Below are 21,018 nucleotides of genomic sequence, written 5' to 3' on the forward strand. Positions count from 1 at the left end.
AATTTACATTTTAATTCTCAAAAAAGTACAGTATTTTCTTTCAAGTCATTATACTCTTTGCCCCGGCAATTGTAAACATCAATGCTACATGTACTGGTTTACATTACAATTAGTGCAATTAGTGCCACAGATTTGATCTCATGACAGGATTTTTTTCTCACTCCATAAAACAGTAGGAGTTCAATCATTTTGTGTCCTGTACTGTATAATTACAGTCCTGTGCCACTAGGATGAAAGCAGGACAGTGGTAAAATAGCAGCAGAACAGTGGTACGTTTCACTTGAAGTATAGTTTCAATATTTCAGAATTAAAGAGTTCCATCCATTGAAATCTTCTTCTGTAGCATGTTGTGACTTGCTGAGGCTGCTACATGATGAATTCATCAAGAGGCTCTTCCTTTCCCTCAGGTTAGTTGTGACGAGAAACAATCAATGTCCTGAGGAAAACAAACTGAATATTTAGAATTATTCCATGCAAAATAATTAAATTCAATTCAACTTTATTCCAGACACTTAGGATGATCAATAGAAAAAAAACATAGTACAACAATACAATACAAAACTGTAAAAACAACAATTCTTGGCATCAAAAATACAGAGATAGAGTTGAACCTGGTGTTACTTTTGACAGGATTAATTAAGGCCAAAATAACACTGTTCAATGAGTCATCTAATCTACACATAAACCTGTACATAAGGTTTCTTACAAGTGCCTTAAATGTAGACACTGTGCCATCTAGGTACACACAAGGACAGTCGTAGAGCATCATTATAAGCCACATTTAGTCTTTGCATGCTGTTTTTCCTGTCCAAATTTTCATTTAAGTGTCACATAGATAATATTGTGAGGGAAATGTATCTTAGTGTGGGTATTCTCTAACGTTCCAAAAACTGTCTTACTTTTTCTGTTAGAAAGAAGCTTGTACTTCAACTCATCTTACCAATAATGGATTATGCAGATGTTGTTTATCAGGTTGCATCCAAAACTAATCTCATTCCTCTCCTTACAGTTTACAACAAACTATGCAGATTTGTTCTTGGATGCCATTTTATAACTCATCATTGTGTAATGTACAAAATGTGCCCTTTCCCACTGTAAGAAGACCACTGGTTAAATGTTTTTGATTTTTAATGTACTAATTTTAATTATCCGCAATATCTAAAACTGTCAGGATTGGGGGGGGGGGGTGTAGGACACGCCTGAATACTTTTGACAACAAAAGTTCCGCGTCTCTGATTGGCCAGGTCATTTCTGGTCATGTGACATGTACGCCCAATCGTGGGACCACTGGTTAAGCTTAGGCGCTCTTTCGAAGTTGGTTAAGGTTAGAGTTTGTCTTAGAGCATGGCGATAGAACGCCAGGTAGTTTGCAGGCTGTTGGACCCGGAAATAGGCGCAGAACTTGCTGTCCCACGATTGGCGCACATGTCACATGACCTGGCCAATCAGAGCGCAAAACTCGCACGCGGAAACAAACTTTTGTTGTCGAAAGTATTCACGTGTAGGACACACATGCAGACACACACAAAAAAGGGACTGGAATCGCTGAGCGAGGGTGGGGGAAAACACAAGAATAAAATAAATCAAAATAAAAGCTGTAGGAAAAAAAACTGGGGGGAAAAACCCAAATAACCACCACTGCCATGCAGTTGAAAACAACAAGAAAAACAATAGCACTAGAGACAGAGAAAACCCTAGAAGCATGAGCTTGGGATACTCCTACTATTGAGGGAAAACATGAAATAGACAAGCATCCGAACACAGTCAACCAAGCCTACTTAAAGGCACTGCACACCTGACACCAATCAGGTGGCAATCAAGCCCACACACCTGCCATGCCGCATGGCAATTAACTGGTGTCTGGTGATTGACAGCTCACCAGAGAAAACCAAAAATACATCCAAAGCACACTAGAATAAGTAAGGGATAATGTATAGCTACGAGGTCATTGTCGCAAAATAATCGACCGACACTGCGTTCTGGAACTAAACGCAGTGAAGGTCAATTATTTTGCGACAATGACTGAGTATAGATATACATTATCCCGCTTATTACAAGGCTAACTTACTAACAATATACGTAATTCATTTTACACCATCGACAAGACAAGATCAAATGCAAATGCAGTTGTTCCGTTGCTCCTCGGTCATCGCCGGCAGGTGTGTGGACTTGATTGCACCTGATGTAGTGCAGCCGGTAAAGCTTAGCTTTTGTGACTGCAATCAAAATGCTTGATTGTGATTGGTCAATAGCGCTCTGTTGCCCCTAACAACGGTCATTATTGCGCGTTGCCCGTAGCAGCAGTGAATTATCGAGAAATAATTGACCGCTGCTACGGGCAACCAAGCGCTATTGTCCAATCACAATCAAGCATTTTGGCGAATGTTAAAACGCTATGTAATAACCTAAAATAAAACCCACATAAACCATGATCCATCACAAAAACAGTACTTGGCTCCATATTCTTCCAATTATTATTTAAGACATTCTAGCCAACTCTATTTTATTGTACTTACACTTTCAACACTCCATTCCATTTGATATTTTAATTAATAATAAAAAATGCGCTGTCTTCTTATTATGAGAGTACATGTACATGTTTATAATTAATGACGAGTAACTATAAATATACTGCATACTATCATGACTTTTATGACATTCATGACTGATCTTTTCGAATTAATGATCCATTCCTATCCTTGCTTGACTTATGTTTTGTTGTTTTGTTTATCCTTTGTATTTTGTCATCTCGTCTGTTGGTTTACTTGTTTTGTATATTTGTTATTGCTTGGTTGATTTTGTTGTTGTAGATTCTGTTTCGTTGTCTAATGTTTTCTTTTCTTTCTTTTTTTTGGGGGGGGGGGGGGGGGGTGCATACATTGTATTGTGTCTAGGAGCCCCACGTAAACGAGATGCTATATCTCAAGGGGTTATTCCTAATAAAGAATTTCAATCATCAGGTGAGCAGTATACAGCGGCGTACAATATAGCTCTGAACAGTGAGATTTTGACATCTGAAGTGCACATATGAAATGTACGTATCAGCATGTTTGCCTGTGCGTATAGTTTACATTACAACACTGTCTCTGAATGTCTTTATCATCAGACAAATCATCTGTAATACAATGGATGAGGTATTTAATTGACCACATCAATGTATTTTTGTATGTATATTCTATCTATGCAGCACTTACCTTTGCCATGTCCCCTGCAGTTCCTGGAAGCGATTTCAGAAAAGGCTGCTGGCACCATAACTCCAACAGATGCTGATTGAAGACTTGGAAATGTCTTGAAAACAAAATTAGAGACATGTAGTCACCACATAGTTGCCATTCTGAGCAGGAACACACACATCTCCGGCTCAAAGCTTACAGTGTAACAACGGGCAGCTCCAGTACTTACTCGTCCAACGGAGAATTTGTTGCTCCACTGCAGCCACTCGTAGAGAGTTCCTCCCACCAGTTTTTCAAAACAGCCTGAATCCATTTTAAACCGACAATAAGATACCTGGTAGAGCAAAAGATAAATATAAAAATGTATTTAAAAAACAACAGCGTCTCGTCTTAAATGTTATTTGAATGAAATAGTCTTGAAAGAGATGATTTGTTACAGATAAGACTCACTCTTCGTATGGATGGGCGAGAACCTTCTTCACTAATGGAAAGACATCAACGCAACAGCCGATGTCGAATCTGGGAGAGTCCTCTGTAATGCTGAGGTGAAAACAATAAATAAGATCAGATTTTCATACTTTTCATTTTTGTCAATTACTGTATCTGTATTACTAAGCAGCACCCAGTCAATTACCTTTTGGTTATCATTGGAAGAAAGTCCACAAAAACACCAATATCTTGGATTCTGCAGAAGGAAAGTTTCGATGATCATTTTGAGCTGCAATGACTGAAAGTTAAACAGCTAAAGTCGACAACAACAAAAGAATAGGACGGAGTACCTCAGTAAGTATGTCAACAGTTCCCCAACATTCCTTCGCCACAGCGTCAACGCCACTTTCAACCTCAGGTTTCGTCCAAAGAGCACGTTAGTCATTGTGCTGTGATCCTTGGAGAGCTGGAGGGCAACATCGTTAGACTGAGATACTTTGACATGCATTATACCACTTCAATAAATCATACTGTGAACGCAACCCCGCTAGACTGAGATACTTTCACATGCATTATACCACTTCAATAAATCACATAACGCAGCCCCGCACAAAGAACAGAAACGTGGTCTTGTACGGAGATTCCATTTCTGACCTCTGTGAGCATGACACACTCTGTGTGTTTAGAACTGGTTCCACCAGTCTTGGAGCTGTTGTTGACATTCGGTGGGAACTCCCAAGGGTCCATGTAGAATATCTCCTGGTCCATATCCTGCGTACAGGCCATATCATTCTCCTTGTTGGCCATATCATAGGTCCTCCCAGGCACCGCAGGCTTCCTCCGAGCCACTGTCACATGATGGGTCTTCCTCTTACACGACACCACTCGCTTTTGTCTGCCGGGGTTGGTGGCAGTCCGACCAGCTGGACATCTGAGTAACAGAGAGAAACTATGAAAAGCTATTCACGAAATCTAATCTAATCTAATGTCTCAAATTGAATCAAGACTAAGTACTCGCTAGTAGGCCTTTTCTTAAAGGGACCGATTTGCTTTGCGCATAATCTCACACATATCCCAAGGCGAAATAGCTATCTCTATTGTGATCCATATCTCTTTTCATTGAGCTGTAATTAACACAACACAATGATTCTCTGATGACATCACAGGAGGAGATATTCAAAGTCATTAACTCTCAATGAAATATCAAAACAAAACAGTTTAGAGCCTTGGGAAAAGTGTGAGCGTATGTGCAAAACAGCGTTGTTTTTCCCGGTGAAGTGCCCCTTTAATACGACCACAAATCCAGACCTACCTCTTTTTAAAGTCCTCCTTTTTACCATAGTCCCCCTAAAGTGAGGTAGAACATTAAAAGGGTTAAAATGCAGCAACCACAATGCCATATAAAGTATTTTCAACTAGTAAAAGATCAGTAACGCAGAGTCCTCCGACTCTGTCCTCTCACTGTGGCTGCCTTGAACCAGTCCCAGCTCAGCTCACCTCGTTTGCATTCCTCCCATGAGAGTAGCTCACTTCGTAGTGGACCATAGCCCGAGGCAAGGCGTCTTCAAGGTTCTGATACTCCCCCTCCTCACTGTTGGAGTCCATGGCAGACCTAGAGAAAGAGCATCTCGCAATCAACACACGGCACCATTATGCAGTGGCAGGCTATCAACATATTGTGAGGAAGAGTTGGAGAGATATAAACGTTTTAATGGTGGGATGTTGTTTCTCTTCATATTTGAAAAGGTGCTGTGGATAAGCAATATTGATATAGGCCTAGTTCACGCCTCCAGCCTTATTTGGTGTTTATAGTGTAAACAAGTCATCAGAATGATCTAAGTTAGTCGTCTATACCTCACCATTTCTACACTGTACTGTATCCTGCATTGTATAGACTGTACATATACTGTATATTGAAATTCTTTTTTTGTTTACACTTGGTTACGTACTTGACTTTCTATTTTATACTTATACTATTTTACACAATCTTATTTTATCTAGCACTCTCAGGAGCAAAACAGAAAGAAGCATTTCATGCAAAAGTATTCTGTATTTCTGTATGACGACAACTAATAAAGAAACTTGAAACTCGAACTTGAAACTACTTGCTGTGTTGTAGGCAGTGGAGCATTTGATCCTCGACCCATTGACCTCTAAAGGTTATGTTAAAGTGGTGTGTGGTCCAGTTATGCTGTTCTGATTACATCCTCTTGAAGTTGACATAATGTTTGCCATGTTTTCTATCTCCCCCCCCCCCCCCCCCCCAAAGTAACTAACTGATTGGTTCAGATAAATGTAGTGGAGTAAAAGTACAAAGTTCCCTAAAATAAAAATACTGTACCTTGAAAGTAAAGGTGCAGTAGTTGAGTAAAGATCCTTAGTTACTTTCCACCACTGACTGTAGGCTATGAGGCTACCCACAATCTGTAAAGCTACCATTTAATTGCATTCTATTATACAAGTGTTGACAATTCCAAGTAGGCTATAGACCTGGGGAGTCATGTGATAGTTTTAAGACCTGCCTGGTTCTGGACACATTTTTGCCCATGGTCTTTTTACCATCAAAGTTTCTCAAGGTAACAGGTTTATATGCTTCCACTTATTCAATTGGTCTGACATTTGACGGGAGCAGAGTTGGGCATAATTAAATGATATCCGCATTTTTACATTTTACAGTCTACCCACCTAATGAAAAACTACATCTGTCCGGGAAAGGGTTAATTGCATTTGAGACCCGGTCTCCAGCGAACACTGCGGAACTGCAAGGATGATGTTACGAAATCAAAACAACAGACATAGCACAATATTGGAATTATTATTATTATTTTTTGTATTATCTTTTCCCCCTCCTTTTTCCGTTTTTCCTCCCATCCCAATGTTAGTCGTTATGCCAACTCCCAATCCCCTTCCTGGTCGTTGCGCACTCTACCCCCTACCGTCGGTCTGGTAGGGCGGAGACTATCACATGCTTCCTCCGACACATGTGTAGCCAGACCACCGCTTCTTTTTCACCTGGCAGCGCACTCTCACTGGGGGAGTGTAACGTGTGGAAGGGTCACACTACAGTACCTCCCCCAGATCCTTCCCTCGCTGTGCAGGCGCCCCGACCGAACTGTAGGAGTCGCTGTTTACAACGACCAGGACCCACCCCACCGGCTTTCCCACCCGCTGACACTGCCAATTGTGTTAGTATGGACGGCCGACCAAGCCGGAGGTACCGCAGCTGGATTCGATCCCACTGTCTCTGCGGTGGTAGACTGACGCTTAGTCCGCTGCGCTACCGCCGCCCACAATATTGGAATTATATACTAATGATTACATCTGATGCTCTGAACTTCATAAAAGTCAGTCAAAGCTTGCCAAAAGCTTCAACAGTGATCTCCAAGCCCACGTGGTTAAACTCAAACAACAACGAAACAGGCTAAGAAACTATGTAAATACCATGATCAAATCTGCACAGAGAAATTTCGTCAATGATAAAACTGAGGAAAACAAAAACAAACCCTGTGAGCTTTGGAAATTACTCAACAACCAGCTAGACTGCAGTAAAAAACTGAAAACCAGATTTACAAACATCAACATGAAGACAGAAAACACTCTCTCATCACAGACAAGCTGGATGTGGCGAATTACTTAAACATATTCTTTACAAACATAGCCACAACACTGGTTAATAAACTACATTTACATTTAGTCATTTAGCTGACGCTTTTATCCAAAGCGACTTACAAGTTCTGTATGACAAGTCATCAGGAAGGGTACAACTCTATCAGCTGAATAACACTTTTTTTTAGCACAAGTGTTGAGTGCTACAGTGTAGGTTAGTTATTAGGACAAGTGCATGACAGTAGACTTTTTTCATTTTTATTGTTTTTTCATTTCAGATAATGGTTGAAGAATTGAGTCTTTAGTCGACGGCGAAAGAATGGATGGGTTTCGGCTGTCCTAACTGGGGTGGGCAGTTCATTACACCATTGTGGGGCAAGGACTGAGAAAAGGCGGCTTCTCCTTGATGACCCTCCCGGAGCTCGGATAGGAGTGGGTCTGAGACGACCAGAAGATGCAGAGCGTAGGGGTCTTGAGGGTATGTATTTAGAGACCATTGACCGGAGGTAGGCGGGAGCGGTTCCCTTTGCCGCACGGTATGCCAGGTCGAGGGCCTTGAAGCGGATTCGTGCAGCAATGGGGAGCCAGTGCAGGTCCCTAAGAAGTGGGGTGACATGGGCTGACTTCGATAGGTTTGAGATCAGGCGGGCCGCTGCGTTCTGAATGAGTTGAAGAGGCTTGGTGGCAGTGGCCGGGAGGCCAGCAAGCAGTGCGTTGCAGTAGTCGAGGCGGGAGATGACTGTTGATTGGATGAGGAGTTGGGTGGCTTCTTTTGTCAGGAAGGGCGGATCCTTCTGACGTTGCTCAGGTGGAATCTGCAGGTTCTGGTTGTCGCTGCGATGTGAAGAACGGAGAAGTTCAACTGGTCGTCGAGGACAACACCAAGGTTCTTGGCGGTCGGGGACGCGGTCACAGCTGCATTCTCGACTGTGATGGAAAGGTTGGTCAGGGGGGAGGATTTGGCCAGCAGGTGGAGCAATTCTGTTTTGCTTAGGTTCAGTTTGAGGTGGTTGGCCGTCATCCAGGCGGAGATGTCAGACAGACAGGCAGAGATCCGCTCAGAGACGTGGATATCTGAGGGAGGGAAGGAGAGGAAGAGTTGAGTATCATCGGCATAGCAATGATACAAGAAGGCATGAGACGTGATAATGTTACCCAGAGATTTAGTGTAGAGGGAGAAGAGAAGGGGTCCTACTGTAGGACCGAGCCCTGGGAGACACCCGTCCGCAGGGGGCGGGTGGCTGACAGGGTCCCTCTCCATGACACTTGGTAGGAGCGGTCATTGAGGCATGATGTCAGCGCAGAGCCAGCCAGTCCCATTCCTGCGAGAGACGTGAGGAGGATCTGATGGTTGACTGTGTCGAAGGCTGAAGATAGGTCTAGGAGAATCAGGACAGAGGAGAGGCCTTTCGCTTTTGCTAAGTGAAGTGCCTCTGTGACCGCAATGAGGGCCGTTTCTGTGGAGTGGCCAGTCCGGAAGCCTGACTGATTAGGGTCTAGGAGGTCATTCTGTAAGTTGGTTGGATACAGCAACACATCCTAGCCTTCTACAAAAACCTAGGGGTTCGCAAAGACGACTTCAACCTCGAAATGGTAACAACAGATGAGGTGTTAAAAAAACAGAGTGCCCTCCAACCTAACAAGGCCACTGGCCATGACAATATCCCCTCCAAATTCCTCAGAGACTCAGCAGCCACCATCACCCACATAATAAACCTCTCCATAAAACAGGGACACGTCCCCAAATATGGTAGGTACTGGTAGAACCCAGGCACAGAAGACAAACCTTCTGTTAAATCATAACATGTTATTTGTATATAAATTGTTATATGTGTCTGTGCTCCCACTTGGTTCCATGTAGAATCTCTGGCTGCCCAACCAGAACTGGGAGAGGCCAAAGCCTTTTCTGGAGGAGAGATTTGGAAGGAACCAAGTGTGGTAGAGTATTATGAGAAGGGAATAGACTTGTGAAGTGCCCTAAACACCGTTTAGTGTTTTGTGATGGTAGATGGAGTGATACATCCATGTTGTACAGAATTATTTAAGGTGTAAAATAATGTCTGTATTACTTAATTGATTGATTGTGATTTGTTTGTCTCTGTAGGAGGAGCTTCCAGGATAAAGCCTGGGATAGAAGCTCCTCTCAGGGGGAAGTGGAAGGAGAAGGAGAAGCAGAAGCAGAAGCAGAAGCAGAAGCAGAAGCAGAAGCAGAAGCAGAAGCAGAAGCAGGCTTGGAAGCGAGACACAGCTGTGCTGGAGCTAGTTAAAAATAGTCTACGAACAATTCGAAAAGTACCTTGCAGAAATAAAGCTAATCTACAAATTCCAATCTGGCTTCAGAACATCCCATTCCACTGACACATGCCTTCTCTATTTGAACGACCACATCAAACATGATGTTTTGATAGTTCATGCTACCTAGAGGGGAGAGAACAGATGGTGGAGGTGAACGGTACACTGCCCCTCCCAGTGAGCTGTGGTGTTCCACAAGGAAGCATACTAGGACCTTTACTGTTCCTAATTTATGCAAATGACATGTCATCAGCTTGTGACTGCAACTCGGCAGAATCTGCACCTGGATCGCTGATAAACTATCATTACACCTGGGTAAAACAGAATCCATTCTCTATGGATCAAATAGCAAACTCAGCAAGGCCTACGGCTTCTGTTACAGTGGGTGACAATATTGTCACAAGGAAAGATGAAATTACCTACCTGGGTTCCATCCTAGAGGCAAATCTTTCCTGTGACAAAATGGCAACCAATGTAATAAAAAAGTCAACCAACGAACAAGATTCCTGTACCGGATCTCCTCTCTGGTAAACAAGAATACCTTGAAGACTCTTAACAGGAGCACTCGTTCAAGGGTACTACGACTATGCTTGCATCTCATGGTACCAAAGCACCTCAAAGGCCCGAACATCACAGGCTACAAACATCACAAAACAAACTGGTCAGACTACTGCTTGGTCTTACTCCTAAAACCCACCTTACCCCTACCCATTTTGACAAACCTAGGATGGCTTAGAGTAGACGACAGAGTACAGCAAGTTGCAATGGGCCTGGTCTACAAGATACACTACATCACTAAGATACCCATGTACATGTCGAAATACTTCCCAAAGGTCAGTGAATTCCATGACCACAACACCAGAGGGAGTTCCACAAATCATGTTCAACCCAGATTCGGCTCAAACAAGGGACTAAGCACGTTTAACACGCAATTATGCAATTATGCCACAATAATGTGGAACGCCCTACCCACAGCCATAAAAGAATGTGAATCCCTACCCTCCTTCAAAACCGCTCTCAAAGAGCACACGGGTGGCTGAAATTAGAAACTGGCCCCGGTAAATGTCCAAATACCCCCCCCCCCCCACACCCAACCCCCTCCAATGTACAGTTTCTTCCCCTTCGGATGTACAGTATATATTTTATGATCTAAAAAAAGTACTGTATGTCATAAATGTCCTGGTGAATTGAAAATGGAGGACCCTGATGTAAACAAGACAAAAGTATTTTTCTGGTCTGCATCCTCGTAGCAAATCGTTTGTTTTGAGCTGTACTGTATTGTACCCATTCTGCAATCTGTTAATAAAGTTTTCAATCAATCAATCAATCAAACATGACTACCGGTAATTTGTTTTTAAACCCTGTAGTTTTTATGTTTTGTACATTGTATTCATGGCTTCAATGAAAACAGATGGCAGTGAATGCCGCAATAACCAATGAGAATGACAAGGGATATAAACCTCAAAGTAGTTGTGCTCTTGTGATTGGTCAAAGATTGGAAAGGCTTATGGGTGCTGTAGTAGTTACCATGGCAAGATTACGGTATAAGACAAAATTTCTTGAAAACTGGTTGTAACAGTATACGAATTAAATTATATATACCTCCATCAAAGATTATAAACCTACACAATACAGTTTGGCTGTAATACTTTAGTTTTATCTTCAATGGGTGGCTACAATGGGGTAAATCACAGGTAAATCTTGCTATTGTAGGAAAAAAAGAGGAAAGTTTAGTTTGTACTTTGTCTGTAGTTTGAAAACATTCCTCTTTTTTTCCCATTATGATCAATATGAGGCCTTGCACATAATGTTTGTGTAGTTCTGTCTTCCAACATGGCTGCCTGTAACATAGCAACCATTGTTTTGTATATGGCAATGGAAGAGACAATGGTTGCTATGTAGAAAACAACGGTTGCCATGTGTTGATATACTGTGGCTGCAATTCAAGTTTTCAATCAGTATGGGAAATATATCAATTTTTTTTGTGTATTATTAGTCACTGAAATGCTTTTCCAGTATTTACCTACTCTAGCACTGCACAGAAATAATTATGCATTTTCTTTTGAAAGTCGTTACCAATGGTTACAGGCAGGCTGAGGCAGCCACTCTACTACTCTAGCCATAATGAAAGAAAGAGAACTACACACATTCCCTGCAAGGCCTCTATTACCCACAATCCATAACAATGACGTACCAGGAACCGTTTTGTCCGCGAGCCAAGCAGCTTGGCTGTTGTTGTGAGTATTGAGCTATTCCCCCCCGCCCAATCGTTTCGCATAACATTGCCAACTGGTTCTAGAAGTCCTTAGCTTTATTCAATATACATGATTTATTATCACTTGCTTTCAGAGACTGAATGAACAACGTTTGCTTTCTAGCAGTAGCATAGCGGTGGCTAATTTAGCAAGGGGTAAGACATTGAACAAACGTTGAACTATCGGCTGTCAAAACAAGAGGCGCTTGTGCTGCAGTCGGGCTACAGTACCTCGCATCAGAATGAAACACGTCCCCGTGTTAGAAGAAATGCCAAGACATTCTACAATTGAGCTGCAGACATCTTATTTAAGAACAACGAGGTGTTAGCCGAATCGTTTTTAAGTTTGCATTCAGGCTGAATATTATTCTCACCTTGCTTCCTTGCTTCCTTCCTTCTTCTGCTAAGTTAGTACCCGAGCGGTGGTAATGGTAGAAGACTCCATAGGGGTAAGAGGATCGCTGCTTCTCTTATTATTGTTGTGTTAAATGTCGACTCATCATCAGACAACAGTCCATTTATTTTCTACTCATGAGTCATAGTGGGGGACCCTGGTGGAAACAAGACGAAAGTCTTTCTCTGGTCTGCATCCCCTTAACAATTGTATGTATTGAGCTGTACTGCACTGTACCCATTCTGCAATCTGTTAATAAAGTTTTCATTCATTCATTCATTCATTCATTCATAGCTAGTACCTCTCTGACAATGGGAGCATCCTATTCATGCGTGTGCAGTCGGTGTAATGTGCGCCCTCTAGCGACTCAGATGCTGTTGATACCAAATTCAAATCCAAACATCCTATCAAAGCCAAGTCACCCAAACAGTGGCCATAGTGTACTGACGTTAGCCACCTCATCAACGTTCACTTCTAACCAAGTACTTGGAATAAGCTAATGGTGTGTCCTGTAGTCTACAGATTGCTTTCTTCCACACCACTTAAAGTTTAAGGCTGCCTGCGTGTGTTCCACTTCATGGCAGTTGCTCAGTAGTAGTTATTCCCTGGGTGCAAACTAATCAGCTGCTTTTATTGACACATCATCCCTTTCCATGCAGCTCTTGCTGACTCTGCTACTTCTGCATCTGCTGTTTCATCAGTCTGGTTGACTGATTTAGAGTTCCTCACCAGAGACGGGCAATAACAGTGTGACTGTGTAAAAGAGAATTATCTTGACTACCTAGGTCAAGGCTTGTTCAGTTGTTTCATATTGTTCCAAAAGAGACAGAGTCCACTGTTCTGCATTTTTTATGGTTGATACAGTTAGGCCTATCACCATCACATGATCTTTGATACAAGGCCCTGCTATAATCATGTGACAGCAGGAGCAGCCTGTATTTCCTGTGTTAATGTGAATTGTAACATTCTTCCCCTCAGGACCTTGCTGCAGTAGCCCAGTTTCGAAGATGGTGTCTGTCTATGCTCTCCGTGCCTTGTTGTTGAGCCTTGCACCCCTGTTGGTCCTGGGTGTTCCTCCCATTTGGACCCAACCAGAGCAGGTGCACCTGTCGTATCCAGGTAGGTCTTTGATCTGTCTTCATTTAAAAAAAAAAAAAAAAATAATAATATATATATATATATATATATATATATAATAATCTACATTTTAACAAACAATTCAATGTTAGAATGAGTCATACACTCTTCCTTTTCTTGAAACTAGTAGATAAAATAATCTGCCAAGGGATGAGATCATTTAATTTAATTTAGGCTATTTAATCCAGCTTTTTTCAAGATTTGTTTTCACGCTACCGTATTTTCACTTGTATCGACAACATTGCGATTTTAAGAGTTCAAATGGGTTTCAATCATTTATTACTCTGGGGATTTTTTTTTTGTAGTTTCAATTCATAAGCTTCTTCTGTGATAGTACACCAAACAAATGTGCAAGTGTCGTGGCAAATGATTAAATAATACAATTATGATATTGACCATTTTATGAAGTGGAACAATTTAATAATATGCATGTGTTGTGTACCACTGCAACAGTGGGACAGTCTTATACTTGTTTTTAAAGAATACATGTAATTTCCTTTATTTAAACAGGAAGAAAAGCATACAAACACCATACTTTTTTATACTATACTTTTATACTTTAATACTACTTAGCAAAAATGCAGTTTTTCAGAGGGTTCCTGTCCTGCAGCAAAAGAAAAAGCATAGGGTGTTAAAAAAAAGGATATTAGAAGGATATTTAGAAGAAGTAGAAAGGAAATTAAGAGGAGAGAGGAAATACAGAAAGTAAGGAGTCATGTGGCTCTTAGTATCTTAGTACCGTGGCTCTTAGTCCTGTGGCTCTTAGTCCTGTGGCTCTTAGTCCTGTGGCTCTTAGTCCTGTGGCTCTTAGTAACGTGGCTCTTAGTCCTGTGGCTCTTAGTAACGTGGCTCTTAGTCCTGTGGCTCTTAGTCCTGTGGCTTAGTTCTGTGGCTCTTAGTCCTGTGTCTCTTAGTAACGTGGCTCTTAGTCCTGTGGCTCTTAGTAACGTGGCTCTTAGTCCTGTGGCCACCCAAGTATTGCCTCATCACCAAAATCAGTGAGTAGACCTGTCCCTCCAATAGGAGATTTCTCATACAGCCAATTAAAGCCAACAAAAGTGAATTACTGCGTACAATTAGGGGCATCTCATTCCAGTTTACTGTACCACCGTGAAAGAAAGAAACGCTAAAAGTTCAATGAAACACTAGAGCATAATAACATGGATAAATAATGGACTCTTGTGAGATAATATGACACACTGCCAGTGCCAACAACATTTTTCATTTAATGTTCTTCTAAATAGGCTTGCTTTGGAAGAATATCCCAAAATGAATTCCCGTTTTTACCAGCAGGGCGCAGCCATGCCACTTGTAACATGCCACTGATGTCACATGAATGGGCCGCTGTTAGTGACTTCTGCTTAGGAACACACTTGAAAAAAGTAAACAAAAAAACGCTCAAGTTGTTGTTAAAGAGTTAGCTGGTGTAATTGTATATACCACTTTATAATCCATGGCATATAGGCCTAGTAGTTAATTTCACTGTTCATTGCTTGATGCTGGATGTAAAGGACGGCTGATATTCCATACATTGCATGTATTCCATATGCCAGCCATAGATGCCACCCAATGCAAATCCTAGGAGGCATTCAGCCCCACGGCATTCTAATTTGCCGTGCTCTGTGTGTACTCTCCCAATAATTTACCGCTGTGACTTGGGGTCAGCCTTTGTCATATAGTATCAAATTCCTATTGCGGTTTTGTCTGAAAATGTATATTTGATCAAATATCTCCACTTTTCCATGAAATTGACACAGACCACATTCTGTGAACGCAAAGGGGATAGCAATCACAGAAGCACGGGACACGTAAAAACCTCCACTGTGGTCCGTGTGAATCTTGTGGAAAAGTGGAGATATTTTATTAAATGATTCCCCAGAGGCTGCTCAGTTCAGTCCCAGGCCTGATCCCTGAGCCCAAGCCCCCTCTCCCTTCTGCGCCTCGCCTGGCTATACTAGGGGAGTGAGGGGATGGCCTCTGATAGCTGAAGGCGACTCACATGCTGTGATGGCAATTGCTTTTGACATGTTGTGATAGAGTAGTTGCCCGTGCAGACTGCTTGTATTAGAAGGGTTTGTAATAATTTTCCTAGAAAGCATGATAGGATGAACCGCTATATAATTAGCTAATCACTTCATATCTCCATCTGATTGTAATAATTTATTTGAGATCAGTTTCAGTCCTTAAAGTTAATTGTATGCTTTCTACTGTGTAAACCTACAGTAGTCTACAGTGGTGTGGGCCTACTATTCTGGTGACGTCACAGTAAAAAAATAGCAGCGTGCAACAGCTTTCAAAGAAATAGTTAAATAAGGTGATTCTTTTTAGATTTGTGAATTCATATTGCACATTATATATGTATATAATAACATACTATTGATTCTAATATTGGTGTTTCACATCCCTTTAAAGGTAGAATCTGTAATCCTGTCAAACAGCGTCCTCTAGTCTAGGCAAAAGAGCCCCTCTTGGTATTGCACTGTTTACATTTCTTTGTTTACATTTCTTTGTTTTGTTTTGATGTGCAGGTTGGATTTGAATGGGTATAGGCCAGGGGAGGCATTTGTATTGCTGGCCACACCTGGCTGGCTAGCAGCAGCAGCCCCTCCTGTATACCCACATCAAATTCACTCCACAAATCAAACCAAAGCAAAGACACCTAAAAACAAAAACAAGAGGTGCTCTGTTTGGTGGCATTTGGGTAGAGGGCGCAAGTTCGGTAGCATTTGGGTAGAGGGCTGTTTGGTAGCATTTGGGTAGAGGGCTGTTTGGTGGCGTTTGGGTAGAGGGATGTTTGGTGGCGTTTGGCTAGAGGACTGTTTGGTGGTTTGACAGCGTTACAGACTCTACCTGTAAATCTCTGATCATGTGAATCTGCTCCTGTTTTCATGACTACTGTGTCGGGTTTATCTGTAATATAATGTGTGTTTTTTAAATGTGCTTATAATGTCTATGTATTTCTGCATTCCTGCTTGTCCAATATATATAGGCCTATATTTTATTTTTGTTTAGTTTTTTACTTTGATTTGATTTTATGTATTCTTTTTTATTTGGCCTCTTGGCCAAGTCGTTGTTGTGAATAGTAATTTGTCTGACTAGACATTTGAAGCGATGAAGATCCTTAGGTGATCAAATCATGGATCTTTCAATAATCATTTAGTGGGAGCTGCTCTTCTGTCTGTCCCTGCACCTGATTACCACCGTGGATATGTGCAGGCTCTACTTTTCTAATCTCAAACATAGTTCATAATCATAGTCATTCAGAAGTACAGTAGCTGGTCATTGACAATGAATGGGAGACAGAATTTGAGGACCCAAATTACTATATATCCAAATGAGCTTTATTCTATAGTAGTGAAACAGGATGCTCTGTGTCACTTTTACTATCTTTCCCAATGCATTATCTATGAAGCAGCTCCAGACCTTATACCTGATGACATCTCAAATTCTGAAAATGGGAATAGTTCCCCTTTTTAGTCACCTTTCCTTAGGACACGTCTCGCCAAAGCCTGGAGATCAAAACCACCGCTGTACCTAATCAGTAAGTGAATCCAGTAGTCCTGTCTGATCAGTCTGCCTCACATTCTGGATAATGGGATGTTTCTCCCCAGGGGTCCCAGGCTCCATGGAGGTCACCTGGACCACCTTCAATAAGACTGAGAGCGTGGTGGAGTACAGCCTGTGGGGGGGTCGGCTCTTTGATATGAGTGCCACGGGCAACGCTACTCTGTTTGTGGACTCTGGACCGGAGCGGAGGAGGATGTACATCCATAGAGTCACACTCGCAGACCTCAAACCAGCCTCTACTTATGGTGGGTGGGACTTAGTTTGTTTTTGGTATTGGTTTTGTTTGGTTGTGTGGTGTTGTTATTATTAAAGGTCCCATGTTTTGCTATTCCTTTCACTATTTGGGCAATGTTACACAATTCCTGTGAGTCTATGGAACACATCTGTAAGGTTTCTTTCAAAAAAATTCATTGTTTTGTATTTCTAATCAAGTACTCTAAACTAAAGCAGCATTTTTCCACTTCAAGATTTCAAGCTGTTTTGGGCTGGGCTCCGCCCATGATACTCGCAAAGCGCTTTGATTGACAGTCACCCACAGTCTGCACTGACAGACAGAGAGAGACATAGAGAGATAGACAGGGAGACTAATTAATTTCGCCGCGGGAGGGCATAATCCCACGGCACAATGCATTGGTAACTTGTTTCAAATGAGAATATATACCCCTGTGAATATTATTGCACGGATCGGAATACGCGTGGGAGTGTGCGTGTGCACTATCATATTTTGCAACAGGTTGACATGACGCAAGTGCCGACAGAGAGTGTAAATGCTCCGTATCCCTCTCTCTATCTCTCTCTCTCGCTCGCTCGTTCTCTGCTCTCTCTCTGTCGGCACCCGCGCCACGTCAACACGTTTGAGGAAGTGTCAGTATTTCCACTCGCTCTGTTGAGCGAATTGTTGATTGTGGGCGGTGACTACAACCAGTGCCTTATTCACGTCAGCGAGCGAGTCAAATCAGAATGGCTTAGTTCAGTGAGGGAGAATCTCGTGAACTCGAGACTGGACTGATGAGCCAAAATGAGAATTAGAGACACAGACCCCATTGACACAACCCCACATTGCTAGAAAACAATGCTAAACACTGGAAAAGTCAATTTATAAGACATGGGACCTTTAACACTTTCCGTGCCGGCCGTGTTTTCCTTTTTACCCCCTTGCATGCCGCCACCCACTTCAATGATAGCGTTGTGAACGCATGGCTATATGTCTAATCTGCCCGTGGCTTATCAATGACTTGTTTGCAGTCAACATTGTCGAAACTGATTGTTTTTTAATCGGTTCATTTTCGTTTTATAGCATTTTGAAAAGCCCTCGTTTTCTTGAAAGTTTCTGGAAAATATAAAGATTCCGTGATAAACGGCATTTACTGGAATATTCTGGAATACACAAACGTTGTAATTTTTCGGCCTATTTATGAATCATTTTCAAATAAACGCTAGATTATCGATAGTATATGTGTACTTATGCACGCTAGAGAAAGGAGCTGAAAAATCTATTCTCTCATTTCCTGATCAGCACGCACAAACACACACACACATGGGACACGTTGATATATACCGGTAGGTGAAAACGGCTCTGATTATCCTAAGACTGGTAAAATAGATTCCTTACCTCAGATCAGATGTTCTCCAAAAAGATTATTCCAATTCCTGATCGGCATTCCAAATATCGATCGCGTTTATTGATTCAGTGCTGGGTACTGTAAATATGTATTACACGCTGTTTTCCGGCTCTGCAATCACTTCTATCCTTCAGATGGCTTGCCGGAAAAGTAAAATGAGGAAACTGGACCCCCCCCCCCCTCCACCAGTCTAATCCAATGGGGTGCAGTTACACAGGGAGAGACGATAGGGGGCGGTATTTTCCCAATGGAGCTCTGAGAGAGGTTGCTACACTAGCGTGAGCCTAGATTGATGAAATATGAATTCAAATCGCTAATACATTTAAAAAAAAAAAAAAAAAAATGCTATATAGCGTTGCTGGCAATAAACGGTCGGCATGAACAAACGACATAGCGTTGTTGGCAATGAAAGTGTTAATATTAGTAGTAGTCGTCAAGGATACACCACTACTGTATCAGATACCAGGCCTAAAACAGGTTATCGTATCGGTTCATGCAGTTCAATCCAATGGGGGTGACTGTGCAAAAGGCAAAACATTTTCACAGTTAAATCTTTTTTATATTTGTCTGCTTTTGAGGTTGTTTTGACTGCCGCACGGTTGCCCTATTGAGTTTAACGTTTGCCGGGAGAGTTGCAGCCAATTCAAGTGTGCAGGAAAAAAGACAACTCAGTCGATCCAGTTGACACTGGATACTCAGAGGGTTGAAAAATACCTTCTAGAAAGGGTATTTTCTTGAAAATTACTGGAATTATGTTCCAGTTTATCTGCCATCTGCAGCTATTGACAATACATACAGTACATTGGCTATTGTAGTGTACAGAGTTCAGAGATAAAATAAGAAGTTTCTACCCCAGTACAGAAGTAATAGAAATACAGAGAAGGGTGAAAAACTAAATACAAAGAGCATAGCTCAAATAAATAAGTCTCAGCTTCATAGTGCTAAAGGGATTGCTTAGGTTAATGCATTTGCTTGCAGCTATTCTGTTAGTGCTGTATATACTGTGTATATACTGTATATTTACCATATATATATTTATCCACATCTGTCTTTATATATACCTGCATATAATACTTTTTACATACCTGTAGATACTATATCTATACAGTGTATCTGTACATATTCCTTACCTACTGTTACTAGTTATACTGCTAGCCAGTATGACTTATAGGGTCTTTATACCTGTATCACTGTACATACATCTGATTAGCATTATTACTCAGTGGTACTCATTTATATGTACGCCAGTTTAATCACCTGTACATTAGGGCTGCACGATTTTGGGAAATAATCTAATTGCGATTTTTTTCCTGACAGATATTGCGATTGCGATAAAATTTCCGATTATAATTTTTTTTAAGCAGCCCCACAGAGGTTTATTGTAAAATGCGGCTTGCATCTGCCCTACGCGGTGGGTCTTTTCGTGACACCGAGCCTGAACATTTTTCTTTTTACCTGGGAATCGATACCGGTACCCAACGGTACCTTTTTTTTCTGTACTTTACTCTCCCTCTCTGAAGTCTAAACTTCACAACACACAATCTAAAACCACTTTAAACGTACTGTTTTTTTTTTTTTTTTTTTTTTTTTGCTAATTGCATCATTCCAAATCGTGATTTCGATTTAAAATCGATTAATCGTTCAGCCCTACTGTACATTGCATATTGCTGTTACACTTTACCGTTACATTTGCACTCTGGCTAGATGCCAAACCTCTTTTCGTTGTGCTGTACTTGTGCTGGATAATGACAATACATTTGAATCTAATCTAATCTATTCAGAAGAAATAATGTGGATGTACCCGTAATACCCCCCCATGTCCATTGTAGTTTATCACTGTGGCGGCGACGGCGGCTGGAGCGACGTGTTCTTCTTTACCGCTCTGAACGACAGTGCCAGCTTTAGCCCCAGGTTCGCTCTCTACGGGGACCTGGGCAATGAGAACCCTCAGTCTCTGGCCCGTCTGCAGAAGGAGACTCAGCTCGGCATGTACGACGTCTTCCTACACATAGGCAAGTGGCCACGTTGACAGAAAGTCTCGGCTGTATTATTCCAGCGCTCCATTCAGCACTGTATAATCAAGTTAAAATTGTATGGTATTCTATTGATTATAATGTTGAGTTTTTATTTTTATTTTAGGGGACTTTGCCTACGATATGGACGAGGTATGGATTTTTGTTATTCTTCTCAAAATATCATAAACTCTATAGTTGAAAAGGTTGCCCAGTTAAAACTGAGTGGGGAGGGGGGGGAGTTTAAAAGGGAATTCTCTCATCAAGGGCTTAGGCCCTGAAAGCCAGGGAGATGCTCCCAAGGCCACAGTGACAGATGAGATGAAGACGCCTCACCGCATGAGTTATCACCGGCACGTGTAATGACCCTCTGCTGTGCGTAAGACACAGCTTATGATTGACATTACTATGGAAATCCAATCATCCCGTGTGCTGAAAGACCGGAATCAGGGACATGTCACCCAAATATCTCAGGAATCAAAACGGGAACAACTTGTACTTGTATTGGAACACAAGTTCAATCAATCACTGT

General features: G+C 41.7%; 2 protein-coding genes across 6 annotated transcripts in view; one reads left to right on the forward strand and one right to left on the reverse strand.

Annotated features, from left to right (window-relative positions):
- On the reverse strand, window positions 1–12,264 carry LOC311224968 (KATNB1-like protein 1). 2 transcript variants are annotated; one of them, XM_084310139.1, is made up of 10 exons: window positions 12,129–12,264; window positions 5,100–5,214; window positions 4,915–4,949; window positions 4,257–4,533; window positions 3,953–4,068; window positions 3,808–3,858; window positions 3,624–3,713; window positions 3,403–3,507; window positions 3,195–3,288; window positions 1–436 (listed from the first exon to the last, which is right to left on the reverse strand). In XM_084310139.1, exons 2-10 carry the CDS (start codon window positions 5,205–5,207, stop codon window positions 404–406), a joined length of 909 nt encoding a protein of 302 aa, XP_084166265.1. In that variant the 5' UTR covers window positions 5,208–5,214; window positions 12,129–12,264; the 3' UTR covers window positions 1–403. The 2 variants fall into 2 exon arrangements, with proteins under 2 accessions (XP_084166265.1, XP_084166266.1); XM_084310140.1 differs by lacking the exon at window positions 12,129–12,264 and having other exon boundaries at window positions 5,100–5,313.
- acp7 (acid phosphatase 7, tartrate resistant (putative)) overlaps window positions 11,697–21,018 on the forward strand; it is a 23,960-nt gene continuing 14,638 nt past the window's right edge. Inside the window, exons 1-5 of one of the 4 annotated variants that reach the window (XM_084310136.1) lie at window positions 11,697–11,737; window positions 13,127–13,267; window positions 16,897–17,097; window positions 20,304–20,486; window positions 20,614–20,639. In XM_084310136.1, coding sequence (XP_084166262.1) covers window positions 13,156–13,267; window positions 16,897–17,097; window positions 20,304–20,486; window positions 20,614–20,639 — 522 coding nt within the window. In that variant the 5' untranslated portion in view covers window positions 11,697–11,737; window positions 13,127–13,155. Of the gene's footprint in view, window positions 11,738–11,779; window positions 12,077–12,125; window positions 12,204–13,126; window positions 13,268–16,896; window positions 17,098–20,303; window positions 20,487–20,613; window positions 20,640–21,018 lie in introns of those variants that run through there. The other 3 variants (XM_084310135.1, XM_084310137.1, XM_084310138.1) reach the window with 3 other exon arrangements.

The sequence above is a fragment of the Notolepis coatsorum genome, assembly GCF_963971535.1.
Source record: "Notolepis coatsorum genome assembly, chromosome: 3".
In the NCBI taxonomy this organism is placed as follows: Eukaryota; Metazoa; Chordata; class Actinopteri; order Aulopiformes; family Paralepididae; genus Notolepis; species Notolepis coatsorum.